The sequence below is a fragment of the Salvia splendens genome, chromosome 1, assembly GCF_004379255.2.
Source record: "Salvia splendens isolate huo1 chromosome 1, SspV2, whole genome shotgun sequence".
Classification (NCBI taxonomy): domain Eukaryota; kingdom Viridiplantae; phylum Streptophyta; class Magnoliopsida; order Lamiales; family Lamiaceae; genus Salvia; species Salvia splendens.
Window position 1 is genome coordinate 37,640,737 of NC_056032.1, and position 15,693 is coordinate 37,656,429.

Consider the following 15,693-nt stretch of genomic DNA (forward strand, 5'->3'; position numbering starts at 1 on the left):
CATCTGAAACTTTACATTAGTTTGATATTATCCGATTTTGGTCAAATCTGCATAGATTTATTATTGAGTCATTTCCAAAAGCCCCAAAATAAATGGAATTAAGAAACACTTACTTGTGCACCGACGTTGAATGACACCCAACAAACCCCTCTCAAATTGATACCACATTGGGAACATCTCCTGCATTACAATCGAATTCGGGTCATTCAAGGCCCGACCCAAAACCTACATCACCCAACCCGAACCTGAATCACTCTAGCCATGGGCCTAAAAATTGAGTTATTATAGATCTGACCTAAACAAACACTATATCACTTGTTAGGAGTATTGACTGCATATCTAAACTCCAAATTTGTTTGATATTGTCTAGTGTGAGTCATACTCGCACGAATTTTTTTTCACTCCCATATGATGTCAAAGTTATTAGAATTGTTAACACTTGCTTATTTATGTGAGACGAATTTGCACTCAACAAATATGATATACTCCATTAGGCTTGGGAGTTTCGAATTGATAAAATATAATATACAATCATATTATGTCTTGTCTTACAACCATTATTTTAATAAACATTTAAAGTAATGATTTTTACATACGTACTTTCTTATCAATTTAGAATAAAATTATGACGATTAATTTATTTTCTCTCATTCTTCCCATTAAAAGTATTTAGAGGCTAAAAAATAAACTACTACTACTTAATTATTTTAATAATTTATTAATAGTTTTTAATCTAAGAAAAAATCAAATATTTTCAATTTTTATTTTTATCGGTGCGTGTGTAGGCAGGCACATTTAGTACTATCACTCTTTTAAAATTCTAATAACTTGAATAGAATAAGATTTTATGATGTACTAATCTACTTATAATACCGGGAGATATATATACCCATATTAGGGAGTGATCAATTGCTAACTCACTCTCTAATTGCTAACTACAACTAATTTAAGACCGTAAGATTTGTAGAGATCTAGTGGTCTACAAATTGTCATGTGTACTTTAATTTTATTATTATTTAAATTTAAAAAGATAAGAAAACTACTAGGGTTGTAGATCAAAATGTCAATATAGTGTGTTAAACATATCAACACGATTAATTGCATATGTCAACATAATTTAACATTGACATTGTATATGCATTATGTTGACATATTATCATAGGTACGTTGACATTTACCTGGTATTCAAAAAATATGAAAATTCAATTTTTTTCTTCAAATTTTGACATCGGACCATATGCAAGTGAGATCTCGTTAGAATCCTTATAAAATTATCTTTAATTTGATATATTTTGTGTAAAAAAATAATATAAATTGAGATAGTTATAATCATTTAAAGTTTTAAGATAATTTTTAAAAGTTGGTTATAACTAATTTTTTGTTAATCGACAATAATACCCTTATTGACATTTTTTGTGCATCGTAGATGAATAATCTTATCTCTTGATTTAATGATCCAATGCCTATCATTTAATTGTAATTAGCAATTTAAGAGGGAGTTAGCAATATAAGACACATATTATAGTACATTATCTAGCCTTATTTGCGTTTACGTGTGAAAATTATTTACTATGCCTAAAATATTGATGCACATATGTTACCTTACATATCATCACTTCTCAATTTAAACTATAAGATGGTGCTAGGATTCAAAGTTCAACCCAATCATTCAATCTCTGAAAGCGTATCATCATCCAATTTACAAGCCAGCTCATTTTTCTAACTAATTCCCATATATGTAACCTGCACGTAATCATAAATTCATCACAACTTATAGTAGTAATACTTTACCATCATCCACAAGAAAATTATTCTGAGAGGAGAGATTGAATTTGGACTGTATAATTATAAGTATAAAAGTTGTGTTATTTATTTTTAATTAATTTTTATTCATCTTAATTAGAACTTCATCTCTTCATTATTTGTTGTCATGAAGGACACAATCTTCTTGATTCAGATACATTGTAGCACGCTTTTATACATATAATGAGTCGTGTATATATAATTTATCAATGTTGCGTAAAAATCTTAACTAGAATCGTCACAGCAAGAACATAAAGTTGTTTTTTGTTCTTAATGATGATGTAAAGTGTTAACAACAATGATAATTTTGGTACGGAGTACTAATTTGTAATTGTCACCTATATTATGGTACAGTAATTAAAATACAATAATATTTCAAAGTAAAATTATTAAAATAAAAAAGAGAGAGAACAACGATAGAAATATTATTAGCGAAAAATAGTACTAATACTCAACTCATTAGAGAGTGAAACTTACAATAAATAGATAGAGATTATAAAAAATGGTAAAACGTGACTATTTTTTTTGGAATGATGTACTACTAAGTATATTGTGTGGAGCAATTGAATAAAAAAAAAGGATCAGTTGTAGTACAAGGTAAGAAAATTAAATTATTGTTTGGTGTACTAACCATAGAAATGGGGAACTTTAAAAAAGAAAATAATGTACAAAACTAATAATCGAGACGCTCTTTCACATGGTGGGCAGCCCAAATTCGACCCCCCAAATCCAATGCAGACCAAAAAAGGAACATGAATATACTATTATAGAGAGAGAGAGAGCAATCGATCATGACCATGAAATGTGGTCATGGAACAGAAGGGGCAAGCAAATAAGACGTCATTCGTGTGATAGTAACAACACTAGCGATGGCGATGTCAGACGGTTCTAGAAAAGAAGAGGCCACAAACACAGTAATATACTCCATCAAGCTTGGATTCTTTCTACCTATGAACAAAATGCAACATATAACATGGTGTTGTTTCACTCTGTTTCCTATTTCTACGACTAGAGGAGAGACGAAGAGACTAGTAGTTACGGTGTTTTGCTTTAGGCGATGGCCTGGATATCTAAAAATAGTAGTTACGCCCGATTACAACTGCTATGAATCTACCAAGCCAGAATTAATGGATCGTGCATATATTAGCAACCTTTATTTGCAAGCAAAAGTCATGTATTCCCCCACAGAATTTAGACAGAACGTGATAGCGCAGGTTAACTAGAACTAGTTAATCGATGGCGAAACCTTACCAAAAGCAGACGTGAGTCTGTCTGTCATCACTCTTCAGCAACTTCAAGACCATCCTTTTGATTGGACGGATCAATGTATCTCCAGAAGAAGCCTAGACTGCTGCCCATGATATTCATGAGCACTGCAGACATGGCCGAAGGTAATGCAACCAATGGCGAGGCAAAATGGGACGTAGCTAAAACCACTCCTAGAGAGGAATTCTGCATGCCAACCTGCAAGCGAATATGACCAACAAAAAGAATATATGGAAAATTCAATACAACTTCAGTAAATGAACAGAAGCATTATAATTTCTACGTACACTTATAATATTCAATGCCTTGGAGATCATCTTGAAAACTAAATCTTAGAATTTTGCACAATATAGAGATCAGGCATTAAAAAGATATCTTACTTCAATTGATATTGCGCGCCTTTATGGCTCCTTAAATCCACCTAAAGCTGCAGATAGATACCTATAAGAACATCAAATATTTTTAGGTACATTGGTCAGCTTAAGAACAGACTTTCCGCGTATGCCAATTGTGTGCATGGCAACTAAGTCATCAAGCTAAATATTATCAGACATAATAGAGAATTGGTCCATCAGCCTGGTGCACCAAGGAAGCAAAACATGATTGCTAGTTATTATCCAACTTCATACATATTTGGACAACTGTGCATTTTCTGTATAGGATATTATCACATTGAAATATTATTGGATTATAAAATTGTAATTAATACACATGATAATTACAGGCACAGGAAAGTAAAAACAAAGGCACAAAGTTGAAAAGGTAACTGAACAGTATGAGAAGCAACTCTCTCTCTTTTTTCTATCATCAAACGAATTAGAGCAATGAGTTACTAAGCAGTCAGTAGGTGCTGTTCTCAGGCATCAGCGTTTGCTCAGAGAATAAAGTACGCCTATCATAAATAGGCTCAAAAACCAGAGGAAATTAGGATTCCAAAATTTGGTATTGCATCTAGTCTGTAGCATTTAACGATGGTGAAGATAAATGATTGTTGCTGTAAATCAAAGGTTAAGCAGAAAGCGTTTTGTGTATTACAAAGATGTATCACCTAATGTAAAAGACAAGAACGGAAGTATGGAACGAGGTCGTACTGAGTTGATCTTTTTAGTGTGATAACAATGGAACTTTCGATGAAAAAAGTCACTTGCATTACATCATCATCCAGCTATTTATCTTTTAATTCCAATAGTGTTTTTAACAACAAGAGAAGAAGAAACAACGAACTAGAAATGCCAAATTCTGTAGCATAATATATCCGATAGAGAATTCTCATACTAGGTTTGGTTTTATCTGTTTCTTGAAGAAATACCAAAGAATTAATATGGCATTTTTGTTGTTGAATAGTAAGTATTTCTTTAACATAGCAACTGAGAAATACAAAGATCTCCTGAGGGATAAGAAAATAGAGTATAAGTAACTCCCCAAACAACGTCTTTTGGACTGCATGACCCGTGTCACTGTAAGAATGAATAATAAATAAAAGCAACTAACTACCAAATGAAAGTGTTTAACTTAGATATTAACAATCAGAAGTCTTTCATTTTATTAACAAACACCCATATGTAAATTATTGATTTTGTACTAGCTCGTTAATACAAGAACCATTACGATCACTGCACCTAAAACTAGTAATCTTCATTATAGCAAAACAGAAAGTACCGTCATGGACTAATGCACCACCCAATATAAAAATCATCTATCGAGAATACATTTATACAGAACAAGAAACAAAAGTAAGCTGAAACTCTTACCCAACGAAGAAACCTGCTAAATGGAGCAATATTACTGAAAGTACAACAGCACCCAACTCACTGGAGAGCATGGATGGAGCACTACCAACCAGAGACGAAGCAGATGACGATGATGCGGCAAAAGAAGACTTCAGGAGGATCACATTTTCTGAGAATACACTGGAATCAACGAAAAAAGGCAGCGCTTTGAGAATGGCAGCAAGGCTAAGCAAATAGCAATACGCGTGGGAGGGAGGAGATGGTGAACAAATGGGAGGTATTTAAAAAGATAGTTTTGGTAGGAAAATTCAAGGGAACAATTGGAACCTGAAAGCAAGCAATGAGGAAGCAATAACAGCTACTAGTGGGGAAAAAGGAGTCAGAAAGTTCACAACTTCAGGAAATTTGCTCTGTAGATACGAACCAAGCAAAATTGGAGCAACTACCACCTGTACCAAAACGAAAAGACCATTCATGAAATATATAGATATGTATATCAGAAACAACAAGGAGAAGTCAAGTATGGTTCTAGCTTCACCTGCAAGGTGCTCATGGACAGGCTAGCAGCATTAACAGGGACAAAAGTTCCAGCAAGAATTTTAGTCAAGAGAGGAGTAAGAATAACTGCTCCAAGGGTTGTACATACTGTCATTACAATTGACAATGGAACATCTCCTCGAGCAATTAAGGTGACCTGTAACACTATTTTCAGAAAAGGGAATGAAATAAAAGCTTCTTCAATAATGACAAGGGCAGATTGTCAGGGAAACCATGAAGTTTGGTCAAATTTTAGTATGTCCCTCAACTTTCAATATCAGTTAGACAACCCATGAAGTTTGGTCAAATTTTAGTATGCCCGGAACTTTCAATATCAGTTAGACAAACCATGAAGTTTGGATTCATTAGCAATTATCCCACGGCGAAAACTTGCTGATGTTTTTCAAAATGATGTAATTTTCTTTATAAGTAGACAACATTGCTTAACTCACTGGCAGAGAGCCGTTGACGTCTGCGTATGCTTCGTTTTCTTAAGCAAGTGTGAAGATGGAATCCACGAGCTCGGCGCTGCATGACAAGTTCGGTATTACATATCGGTTGTTAGCCGAACTGAATCGAGTTCGGTGATTAGCCGAGCTTAATCAAGATCGGCGAAGTAGCCGTTGTGAAGTAGCCGTTGCTCAGTCATAGCCGTTGAAGTATTAGTTAATTTTCGGTTAGAGTTAGTTTGTAACTGCAGTGTGTAGTTAGTGAGCTGTTGAGCGCGGTTTTTTGTAGTAGTCTAGCTCAGCTACATATACTCTACTTCTACTTGAAGAGAGAGTAATCCATTGTATCAAGATCAATATTCAATAAGAGTTTTTCATTGTTTTCTCAATATCGTGTGTTACTCCATACTTATCACAAATCAAGTTCTTCATTCATTCTTGCAATTGTGGCTTGTTCATTCCTGATACGTCTTGATTTTATAACAAGTGGCGCCGTCTGTGGGAACGAAGAACAAAGCTTAGGCAATTGAAATTGTTTCCTGGCTGTTTTGAGGTTATTTCTGCTACTGCACATCATCCGTTTGAAGAATGGCTACTGCAAGGCTAGAGGCTGAAAAATTCACCGGTTCCAACGACTTTGGACTTTGGCGAATGAAGATTCGTGCAATGTTGATCCAGCAGGGGTTGTCTGCTGCCCTTGAAAAGAAAAAGGAAGGTGATGAAGGGAAGGCCGAGTTGGATGAGAAGGCTGCGGCCAAGTTGGCAGAAATTCAAGCTAAGGCTCACAGTGTTGTGATCCTTTGTTTAGGCGATAAGGTGCTACGAGAAGTGGCAAAAGAAACCACTGCAGCAGGCGTGATAGCAAAATTGGAGAGTCTTTATTTGACTCGCTCTCTTGCTAACAGGTTGTGCATGAAGCAGAGGTTATACGCCTATAGATTCCAGGAAGATAAAGGCATTTGTGAACAAATGGAGGAGTTTTCGAAGATGATTGATGATCTTGAAAACATAGATGTCACTATAGGAGATGAAGACCAAGCTATCCTGCTGCTCAACGCGTTGCCAAAGAATTTTGATCATCTTCGAGATGCGATGGTGTATGGGAGGGAGAAAACCATCACCTTATCTGAAGTAAAGGCCGCATTGAGAGCAAAGGAATTGCAGAAAGGTGCTTCAAGATCTCAAGAGAGTGCAGCTGAGAGCCTACACATCAAGAAGTTCAAGAAGCCAAAATTCAAGAAGAAATTTGAGATTTCTAAGCCTTCAAGCTCTGAAGTAAAGGAGTCAAGATCCTGTTTCTGGTGTAAGAAACCAGGACACCTCAAGAACGATTGCTTTGCTTGGAAAAAGAAGCAAGCATCTGAGGGGAAGAAACTGAACAATGCGGATTGTGTTGAGCGAGTAGAGCTTCCAGAAATCATGAATGTAATGGATGGTGGAGTTAGCGGATCTTGGATAATGGATTCGGGGTGTAGTTTTCATATGTGCCCACATGAACATTGGTTCCAAGATCTAAGTCCTGCTACTGGAACGGTGCTCTTAGGGAACAACCAAGTCTGCAATGTTAGAGGAATAGGAAAGATAAAATTCAAAATGATGGATGGATCTGTGAAATTGCTCAGTGATGTGAGGTACATTCCTGAGATTAAGAGGAATCTCATATCATTAGGCTTGTTGGAAGTAAAGGGGTTTTCATTCTCATCTCATGAAGGCAAGATGATGATCAAGAAAGGAGATCAGATGGTTATGACTGCAGAAAGGAGAAACAGCCTGTACTATCTGATTGGAGAGGTTGTGATTGGTGATTCAAATGCTGTGGCTGCTGAAAACTTGAATCTATGGCATCTACGGATGGGACATCCAGCTGAAGGAAGCCTCAAAGAACTAGCCAAGAAAGGTCTTATTTCTGGAAACACATCAAGCAACCTTGGTTCCTGTGAACAGTGCATCTTGAGCAAATCAAAGAAGAAGCCATATCCATCTGGTATGCATTTATCTACATCTCCTTTAGAGTATATCCATGCTGACTTATGGGGGCCAGCTCCAGTAACCACTCTTGGTGGAGGGAAGTACTATCTGGCAATTGTAGATGATTATTCAAGGAAGCTATGGGTTTATATCCTAAAAGAAAAATCAGACACTTTCTCTAAGTTCAAGAATTGGTGCTTGGAGGTAGAGCTTGAGAAAGACAGCAAGGTGAAGTGTCTTAGAACAGACAATGGAATGGAGTTTCTTTCTAGAGATTTTGATGAGTTTTGTAAGGAGAAAGGGATCAAGCGTCATAGGACAGTACCCACAAATCCCCAACAAAATGGGGTTGTTGAAAGAATGAATCGAACAATCTTGGAAAGAGTTCGGTGTCTCCTTTTCGCTTCTGGTCTGAGCAGTAAATTCTGGGGAGAAGCAGTTTGTACTGCTGCATATCTTATCAACAAATGTCCCTCTTCTAGCCTAAAGTCAGATACACCAGATTATAGGTGGTATGGGACTCATGGTGACTACTCAAAGTTCAGGGTTTTCGGATGTGCAGCATATGCACATGACAGAAAGAGTAAGCTTGAGCCTCGGGCAATAAAGTGTGTGATGCTGGGGTATCAGAAGGGGGTGAAAGGTTATAGGCTATGGAGTGTTGAGCCTGGTAATCAGAAGGTTGTATTGAGTAGGGATGTGGTTTTCATTGAAGACCAGATGCCTTACTTGAGCAACAAGGAGACTCCATTTCTGATCAAGGTGGAGTAAATCCGCAGTCTGCTGATGGCAACCTAAGGAATTACCAACTTGCTAGAGACAGAGTAAGGAGAGAAAATATAAGGAAGCCAGCTCGGTATGCTGAAGCAGATGTGGTATACTATGCATTGTGTGCTGCTGAAAATCTGGAGTATGCGGATCCTCAGTCTTACAAAGAAGCAATGGTGAGCAAGGACAGAGAAAGATGGATAGAGGCTATGAATGAGGAGATGAACTCTTTACTCAAGAATAACACTTGGGTTCTTGTGGATAAAAGCAGCTTGAAGCAAGAATCTAAGGATAGAAAACTCATAAGTTGTAAGTGGATCTTCAAGAAAAAGGTGGAGACAACAGATAAAGGTAGGATCAGGTTTAAGGCTCGGTTGGTAGCTAGAGGCTTTACACAAGAAGAAGGTATTGATTTCACAGAAGTATTTGCTCCAGTGGTAAAGCACACCTCAATAAGGATTTTACTTGCTGTTGTGAACCACAGAAACTGGGAATTGCAGCAGCTTGATGTCAAGACTGCATTCCTTAATGGGGACCTTGAGGAAACCGTCTTCATGAGTCAGCCTGAGGGATTTATAAAGAAGGGAGAGGAGAACAAAGTCTGCTTGTTGAAGAAGAGTTTATATGGCTTGAAACAAAGCCCAAGGCAGTGGAACAAGAAGTTCAATGAGCAGATGGTTATTCATGGTTTTCTCAGGTCTGAGTATGATGATTGTATATACATCAAGAAGGCTGGAGATACTCCTGTAGCATACCTCTTGCTCTACGTAGATGACATGTTACTAGCTGGTCCATCTGTGGCTGAAATCCAGAAGATCAAAGCTGATTTACAGAAAAGTTTTGAAATGAAAGACTTGGGTGAAGCTAGAAGGATTTTGGGGATGAATATCTTGAGAGATAGGAGCAAGAAGTTACTGTTGCTATCTCAGTCAGAGTATATTGAGAAGATCTTGAAGAAGTTTAACATGGAAAATACTAAGGCAGCCTCCACTCCTCTGTCACAAAGCTTCAAACTGTCAAAGGAGCAGTCTCCGAGAACTGAGCAAGAAGTTTTGGAGATGAAGCAAATTCCTTACTCGAATATTGTTGGAAGCGTCATGTATACCATGATTTGTACAAGGCCAGACCTTGCACATGCCATCTCAGTCACAAGTAGATACATGGCTGATCCGGGAAAGGAGCACTGGAATGCACTCAAGTGGACTCTCAGGTACTTGAAGAGTTCTAGGAGCTGTGGGATCTTGTTCAAGGGAAGTCATAAGGAGGGTGAGGAAGCTGTTCAAGGGTATTGCGACTCTGATTATGCAACTAATCTGGACAACCGCAAGTCTCAGTCTGGATATTTGTTTACTTTGTATGGTTCTGTTATAAGTTGGAAGTCCGGCTTACAAAGTGTTGTGGCTTTATCCACGACCGAAGCAGAGTACATTGCACTCACATCAGCTGTGCAAGAGAGTTTTTGGATACAAGGTGTGATCTCTGATTTTGGGATAAATCAAAGAACTATGGTAATTTTCTGTGATAGTAGTTCTGCAATTTGCTTAGCTCGGCATCAGTATTTCCATGAGCGTAGCAAACATATAGACGTTCGTCTTCACTTCATCAGAGACGAGGTTGAGAGAGGAAGAGTGAAAGTGTTGAAGATAAGCACTTTGGACAACCCGGCTGATATGCTAACAAAATGTCTTGGCAAAGACAAGTTTGAGTATTGCAAGGATCTTATAAGTTTGAGCAGTGGAGGAGCTGTGGATTCAGGTGGAGAATTGTGAAGATGGAATCCACGAGCTCGGCGCTGCATGACAAGTTCGGTATTACATATCGGTTGTTAGCCGAACTGAATCGAGTTCGGTGATTAGCCGAGCTTAATCAAGATCGGCGAAGTAGCCGTTGTGAAGTAGCCGTTGCTCAGTCATAGCCGTTGAAGTATTAGTTAATTTTCGGTTAGAGTTAGTTTGTAACTGCAGTGTGTAGTTAGTGAGCTGTTGAGCGCGGTTTTTTGTAGTAGTCTAGCTCAGCTACATATACTCTACTTCTACTTGAAGAGAGAGTAATCCATTGTATCAAGATCAATATTCAATAAGAGTTTTTCATTGTTTTCTCAATATCGTGTGTTACTCCATACTTATCACAAATCAAGTTCTTCATTCATTCTTGCAATTGTGGCTTGTTCATTCCTGATACGTCTTGATTTTATAACAGCAAGCATTCCTTAGTTTCTATATATGTATAATTCATTAGTATTTGTTTGTTTTGTTTCCATCCTATGAAGTTTCCGTCATTATTGCTACAGCCTTTGCCAAATTTTGTGGTTGAGGTCGTAAGAACTAAACTCGTAACTTATACATTATCATTGCTTTATCTCACAAAAACACAAACCAAAATGGTAAATAATCATTTGTTGTCTAAAACAAAATGATAAGGGTTGGCTTAAATTCATCGTAGGTGGCATTAAATCGATATACGGGTGCATTCGCAATTATGCCTAGCGAAGAATTAGAAGTTGTTATTACCACATTGGATGCTGTTCCTCCTGGACAGCAAGAGAGCAGTATCAAACCTACTGTAAGAGATGGTGAGAGGCCCAACAGCTTGCTAACTATCCATCCAAACGAAGGCATAATAGTTTATTGAGCAGCACATCCATAAAGAATCTGAAACAAGGGAATTAAAAATCTTCAAAAGAAGCAGTAACTAGAAACAGCTTTAGCACTTAACCATTCTTGAATACAGTCAGAGATCGCTTGCCAAAATAAATTGAGACCAATAATGATTGGTATCAGCATAACAATTAATGAGACCACTAGAAATAGCATCCCACATTAACTCCAAAATCACAATTTCACACAGACTCTGACCCAAATCAATGCCAAAAAGAGACCCAATGCCTCAACATTTTCATATATTGGAATGCTAAAGAAGAACTCAAAGAAAGTGGCCTTTGCCTGAAGAGATCGATCAACTCTTTGAACTCCAAAGTAATCCCCATAGATAGCATAATCAACCCCAGCGTTAAGCTATAGGAATTGGGGGCCATATTCACGAAAAATGAGAATGTCTGATGAAAGCAAGCACTCCGCCAGCCGTAACGTAGACAGGGTACAAGCTGGCAGCAGCGGACAGCCACTCCTCCAATCTGGGCTTATCCACTGCTGCTAAATTTTCAGGATTTTGATTGACGCTACATCTAGTAGAAAGGTTAGTGGAGTATCTGGAGCGTGTGGCGCAAATAGTTTGAAGTGGGGGTTTTGGAGGGATGAACTGTTTCTGGTGGCAGACTAATGGGGTGAAGCAGAGAGCGATCGCCATTGTCGGTTTGATAGCTGCAGCTGATGTTCTCTTTTGGCTGATCTTGATCGTTCCAATTTCAGGCAAGGCAAAGCATATTCTTCCCCAAGATATTTAAGTTCATAAAAAATCCATGTACTGTTATCGTACATTTTGGTCTTTAATATACTCCATTTATTATAACCAGGCATATCATTAAATGTAAAAAATTATACTCCCTCCGTCCTCAAATAAGAGTCGCTAATTTCCTTTTCGGGATGTCCCCTAATAAGAGTCACTCTTCCCACTTACCATTTTTGGACATCAAAATTACCCTCTATTTTTAGCAAATTTTACAAAAAATGCCATTATTTACACTTAAAAAAAAAAGGAAAATGCAAACCCTAGTCAACTCTCACTCTCGATTCAACTCTCTCACTCCCGACTCTCGCTCTCTCACTCCCGACAACATCTCTCTCATTACTCCTCTCCCTCTCTGCCTCACTCAGTCTCCCTCCGCCTCCCTCCGAAACGATGGACACCGTCATCCCTGAAACACCGCCGGACTGGGTTGATGACGACGCAATAGGTCGTCGGTCCGTGGTTCACGGCGTTCCACCGTTCATAGGCGACGACGGTTGTGAAGAGCCGACACCTCCCGATTTGGTGTTTGATGGATCTGAAATTGAAGATCCGTCGGACGCTATGGACGGATCTGAAACCGATGGATCTGAAACTCAGCCTCCGTCCGAGGGCTTCTACGTTCCTGACAGTGAATCTCCGTCCCCATTAATCGACGGATCTGAAACCGAAGATCCGGCTAAGGGTTTCGCCGGATCTGAAACTCAGCCTCCTTTTGCCCCCTTTGATTGGCCGGACTTCAAGCCGCCTTCAGGCTATGTTAATTTGGGGGAAAGCGAAGCACCTTCCATTGGTTTGGATGACATCGGGGAAGGCATACATGGAGCAATGCAGCCGGCGGTGGAGCCAAACAGAGAGTACACCGACAATGAAAAAGCTATGCTATTAATCATGTTTCCTTGCATGAAGGATATCTTCTAATTTGTGAGTTTCTTTCTAATTCAGAGCCACCCCCTTTTAGGGTTTGGAGGCTTTTGACATTAGGAAAATGTAGCATATTTCTGATGTACTCCATGTTTATGTGCATTGCTCCATGTTTGAGGCTGTGGGAATTGCTCCTGATTGTTTATGCGATATTGGTGAATGTGTATGTGATATTGAGGCTGTGGGAATTGTTCCTGACTGTTTATGTGATATTGGTCCCTGAGTATGTGATATTGAGGCTGTGGGAATTGTTCCTGACTGTTTATGTGATATTGGTCCCTGAGTATGTGATATTGAGGCCGTGGGAATTGTTCCTGACTGTGTATATGATATTGGTCCTTGAGTATGTGATATTGAGGCAGGGGGAATTGTTGATGACTGTGTATGTGCATTCTGATGTTGTTTATATACCCTGTGATGAAGCTTTTCTGAGGGGAAGCTTAGCCACCCCTGTGTCAGGTTTGGAGGCTGTGTTAGTGTCTTATGTTGCTCCTAGGCCTTGTGTTGTTGTCCATATGCCCTGTGATGAAGCTTTTCTGCATACTTAACCCAGCCACCCCTGTGTTAGGTTTGGAGGCTGTTGTAAGTGTAATGTGTTGCTCCTAGGCCTTGTGTTGATGGCCTTATGCCCTGTGATGAAGCTTTTCTGAGGGAAATGACAAATTAGCCACCCCCTATGAAGGGTTTGGAGGCTGATTTGAAGTGATAATACCAAAAATATTCACTGATTAGTTAGTAGTCTGTACAGTGATGATGTTTATACAAAATGCAGCCTATTTAGCTTAGTAAGCCACCCCCTATGAAGGGTTTGGAGGCTGATGCCATGTGATGACACTTCTCTGATGGCATTAACAAAAAATGCAGCATATGCACAAAAAATAGAGTTTGCATCTTAAACACCAACATATGTTGGTGCTTATACTGTAAACTCCAGTCCCTAAACTTATGTCTAGTACCCTAAAGCATGGTTAAGCCGCCCTATGTCATATGAGTCCCCAGTGTTGTTTTCAGGCAGCTTTAGATACTCCAAGCTCTGTCTCACCAATCCTTCTTCAACCTGAAGTTGTAAAGGCAACCCCTCTGTTTTTTCCAACCTGTTCTTGTTCATATGAGGGATCTTGTAGTCATTCTTCCCATGCACTTGTAATATTGCTGTCAAACAGCTTTGCAAAGTGATGAATACTCTATTCAGAGTCTGTGGTGAGAGTTCTTCAAATGAGGTAAACACATTCCTAAGCAAATCATCTACACTTGTGGCCATCTTGTCATCCTGTAGTGACTGTATTGCCCTGAAATACCCAAGGTCTAACACATTTGTGTCTGGGGAGTTTGGTGGTTGGCTAATTAGATGGAATTCAAATCCATCAGTACTTGCAAGTGCCTCAAAGTGATGATCAGCTGCTCTAAGGTGAGGTTTGGCATTATCTTGCTGTATGAAAATCTTATTGCTTGCATTGGCTGGCCATTTGGCTTTGATTGATGGTATAATCTGGCAATGAAATGTTTATGTGACTATGTGATGACATGAATATGATGTCTGATAGCTTTATTGACATCAAAAGTGGCATACCTGGTTTAGGAGACAAGTTGTCATGACTTCCTTGGTAATTGACTGAATAGGCTTTGTCTCCATTGTCCTTTTTGGCTTGTTCTTTGAACTTCTTTGGGCTGGTATCTGGTCTGTGAATGGGAATAACCCTATTTTACCATCGAATATGATGTCTCCATCAGGCCCACAAAGTGGCCTACACACAGCAGCCATGAACATCACTTTAGTGATGAATCTCTTGGACTTACAGGACCTGTATGGCACATCTTCATCCGGCAACAGGTAGTATCTATCTGATGTCTTTGTCATGTAGAACCATTTCTCGTCAATATGAACAATGTTGTGCATTGAATGGTAAAGAAGTTTACCTTCAGCGAGTGTAGGTTGAATATGAGAAAGACACCATTTCATCCTTGCAATTTTGTTGGTTTCAGTAAGTGCAGGCTTGATAGCACTTGTATGAGGTTTCAATTGATTACTCTTAAGAAATCTACCAATTGTTGTCTTGCTCACTTCCATCTTAGAAGCAACCTTCCTTATGGTTGATCTCTCAAGCATGGACAGGTTTCTAAACTTGTCTTCATCTAACATGAGTTTGTCTTTGTGTTGATAACCTCTTACTTTGCCTTCCATCATGACAGGTTCACCTCTGTTTATCTGCTGCTTACTGATGTGCCATATTCTTTCTGCTGTCCTTTTGTGGATGTTGAATTCATTGGCAGCCTCTGCACAAGAACCTCTTGGCAGCACTCCAGCGGTACTTCGCTGTAGAAGAAACTGCTCAATGAGGTTTTTTTGTTGGCTAGTCAATGCTAATGTAGGCCGATGCCATCCACCCTGCCCCTGCCACTGCCCCTGCTGCTCCTGATCAGTGACCAACACTCGGACCACCTCATTCTCCATCAGGCCCAGTGATGAAAATTTTCTGAGGGTCTAATACAAAACCAATAGCTTTTCCTTTTTTTTTGTTTTGGTTGGTGGAACTAAATGAAGTGTAGAAATGAATGTATTTATAGGAGTTGGTGAACACTGAATTTGCTTGTATTTTTTCCCTCCTTATTTGTAAGAATTCCCTCCATTAAATGAAAGTTGCCTTCCCTCTCAATTTTGAATTGATATGCAACGTGTGGCTGCCATTGAACAGCTTGTAACTAGTCTCTCAATTGCACAGCTTTAATTTTGCAATTTTTGGGCATTGAACATTGAATTTAGTTAATGAGTATACAATTAAATTTAATTGCATTATTTTTGGCAGTAAACATGAATGTAAATTGAACATTAAATTTAAATTAAA

The 15,693-nt window shown here is 38.7% G+C and overlaps 1 protein-coding gene and 1 pseudogene across 1 annotated transcript; both read right to left on the bottom strand.

Moving 5' to 3' along the window:
- Positions 1-2,353: 2,353 nt before the first annotated feature.
- On the bottom strand, positions 2,354-11,929 carry LOC121749327 (annotated as a pseudogene).
- Positions 11,930-13,799: 1,870 nt separating this feature from the next.
- On the bottom strand, positions 13,800-15,302 carry LOC121784828. The gene is made up of 2 exons (XM_042183101.1): positions 14,421-15,302; positions 13,800-14,339 (listed from the first exon to the last, which is right to left on the bottom strand). The coding sequence occupies exons 1-2, from the start codon at positions 15,300-15,302 to the stop codon at positions 13,800-13,802; spliced, it is 1,422 nt and encodes a 473-aa protein (XP_042039035.1).
- Positions 15,303-15,693: the final 391 nt, after the last annotated feature.

Excerpts from the sequence above, each read along its gene's own strand:
- LOC121784828 (XM_042183101.1), bottom strand. The coding sequence starts at position 15,302 with ATGGAGAATGAGGTGGTCCGAGTGTTGGTCACTGATCAGGAGCAGCAG. Across the intron at positions 14,340-14,420 it reads CAACTTGTCTCCTAAACCAG|ATTATACCATCAATCAAAGC; the intron begins GTATGCCACTTT and ends TTTCATTGCCAG.